Source organism: Arachis hypogaea, chromosome 4 (assembly GCF_003086295.3).
Source record: "Arachis hypogaea cultivar Tifrunner chromosome 4, arahy.Tifrunner.gnm2.J5K5, whole genome shotgun sequence".
In the NCBI taxonomy this organism is placed as follows: Eukaryota; Viridiplantae; Streptophyta; class Magnoliopsida; order Fabales; family Fabaceae; genus Arachis; species Arachis hypogaea.
In genome coordinates, this window is record NC_092039.1 from 97,782,522 (window position 1) to 97,783,985 (window position 1,464).

General features: G+C 32.0%; 1 protein-coding gene across 1 annotated transcript; it reads left to right on the plus strand.

The window, feature by feature from the left end:
• Positions 1–679: 679 nt before the first annotated feature.
• On the plus strand, positions 680–1,168 carry LOC140184179 (zinc finger BED domain-containing protein DAYSLEEPER-like). The gene has a single exon (XM_072234478.1). The coding sequence runs from the start codon at positions 680–682 to the stop codon at positions 1,166–1,168; it is 489 nt and encodes a 162-aa protein (XP_072090579.1).
• Positions 1,169–1,464: the final 296 nt, after the last annotated feature.

Sequence of the window (1,464 nt, forward strand, 5' to 3'; positions counted from 1 at the left end):
TTAACTTTTGTCTCATCAAGAATAATAAAAGTCAAACAATTGGTAGGAAGATAGGAAAATATCTTTTAAATTAGAAAATAAGTATAGTCTTTAGCATTACAGTTGATAATACTAGTTCAAATGATGTTACCATTTGTTACTTGAAAGGTAGAATGGAGGATTAGAATTCACATCCTTTAAAAGGTGAACATTATGTATTATGCTCATATCTTGAACTTGGTGAATAATGGTTTGAAGGATAAGCATTCTTCAATTAGCAAAATTAAGAATAATGTTAGATATGTCTGTGCTTCTCCTAATCACATGGATAGATTTAAAAGTTGTATTAAAGAGGCTAGGATACAAGATTGATCTTGTGTGCAATTAGATGTCCTTATTAGGTGGAATTTCACTTACATAATGCTTGATAATGCTTTAAAATTCCAAAAGGCCTTTAAGAGATTGAGTGAGAGGGATGCTGAGTTTGTAATGATACAAGGGGGCATTCTAAAGAATGAAGATTAGGATAATGCAAGATGCTTTGTAAGATTTTTGAAGATTTTTTTTGATGTAGCAAAAAAAGTCTTGGGTTCTACATTTGTCCTCTTCATCGTATTTTCATCACTTTTGTTCAAATCTTAGTTCTTTGAAGACTTGGGCTGATAGTAATGACATATTACTTAAATGTATGCCTACAAAAATGAAGGTAAAGCATGATAAATATTGGGGTAACTTGAGAAACATGAATATGATAATTTTTGTTGATGTGGTACTTGACCTTAGATACAAGATTAAGTTTATTGAGTGGAGTTTTCAAAAGTTGTTTAAGAAGGAGGATGCTGATTTTTTATGTGGTAAGGTGAAAGAAGTATTCAATGACTTGTTTAACAGCTATAGGGTTGCCCTCAATAGTGATCAAGCACACCAATCTGCACAACACAACCAAGATGTGGATATGGATGATAGTGCCTTTGATGATATTTGCTTTGCAGTAGCATTTGAAAATGATATACAAGAAAGTGAGAGTGTCAACACAAATGAAATAGATTTATATCTCATGGAGTCCTTGGAGAAATCAGTTGATCCAAATAGTTTTGACATTTTACTTTGGTGGAAAGTAAGCTCTAATAATTACAAATATCCTATTCTTAGTCAAATTGCGAGGGATATTCTAGTTATGCCTATGTAAACGATTGCTTCTGAATACACCTTTAGCACTAGAGGTAAAGTACTTAATTAATATAGGAGTGATGAACGCATTTTCTGTCGGTAAAGAATTTTACAAATAAAGTCTCGTTGAAAATATAGCTTCTAAACTAGCAAAGAATTCTTTCGTACAAAAACTTGTTTGTCACTAAAGCAAACCCAATAAAAATTAATAACCGAAGTATTTAAACCTCGAGTCGTCTCTCAAGGAATTGCAGGGAGGTGTGTTTATTATTGGTTACGAGAAAAGTATCTTTTTGGGTTTTTGAAAGGGTTGAA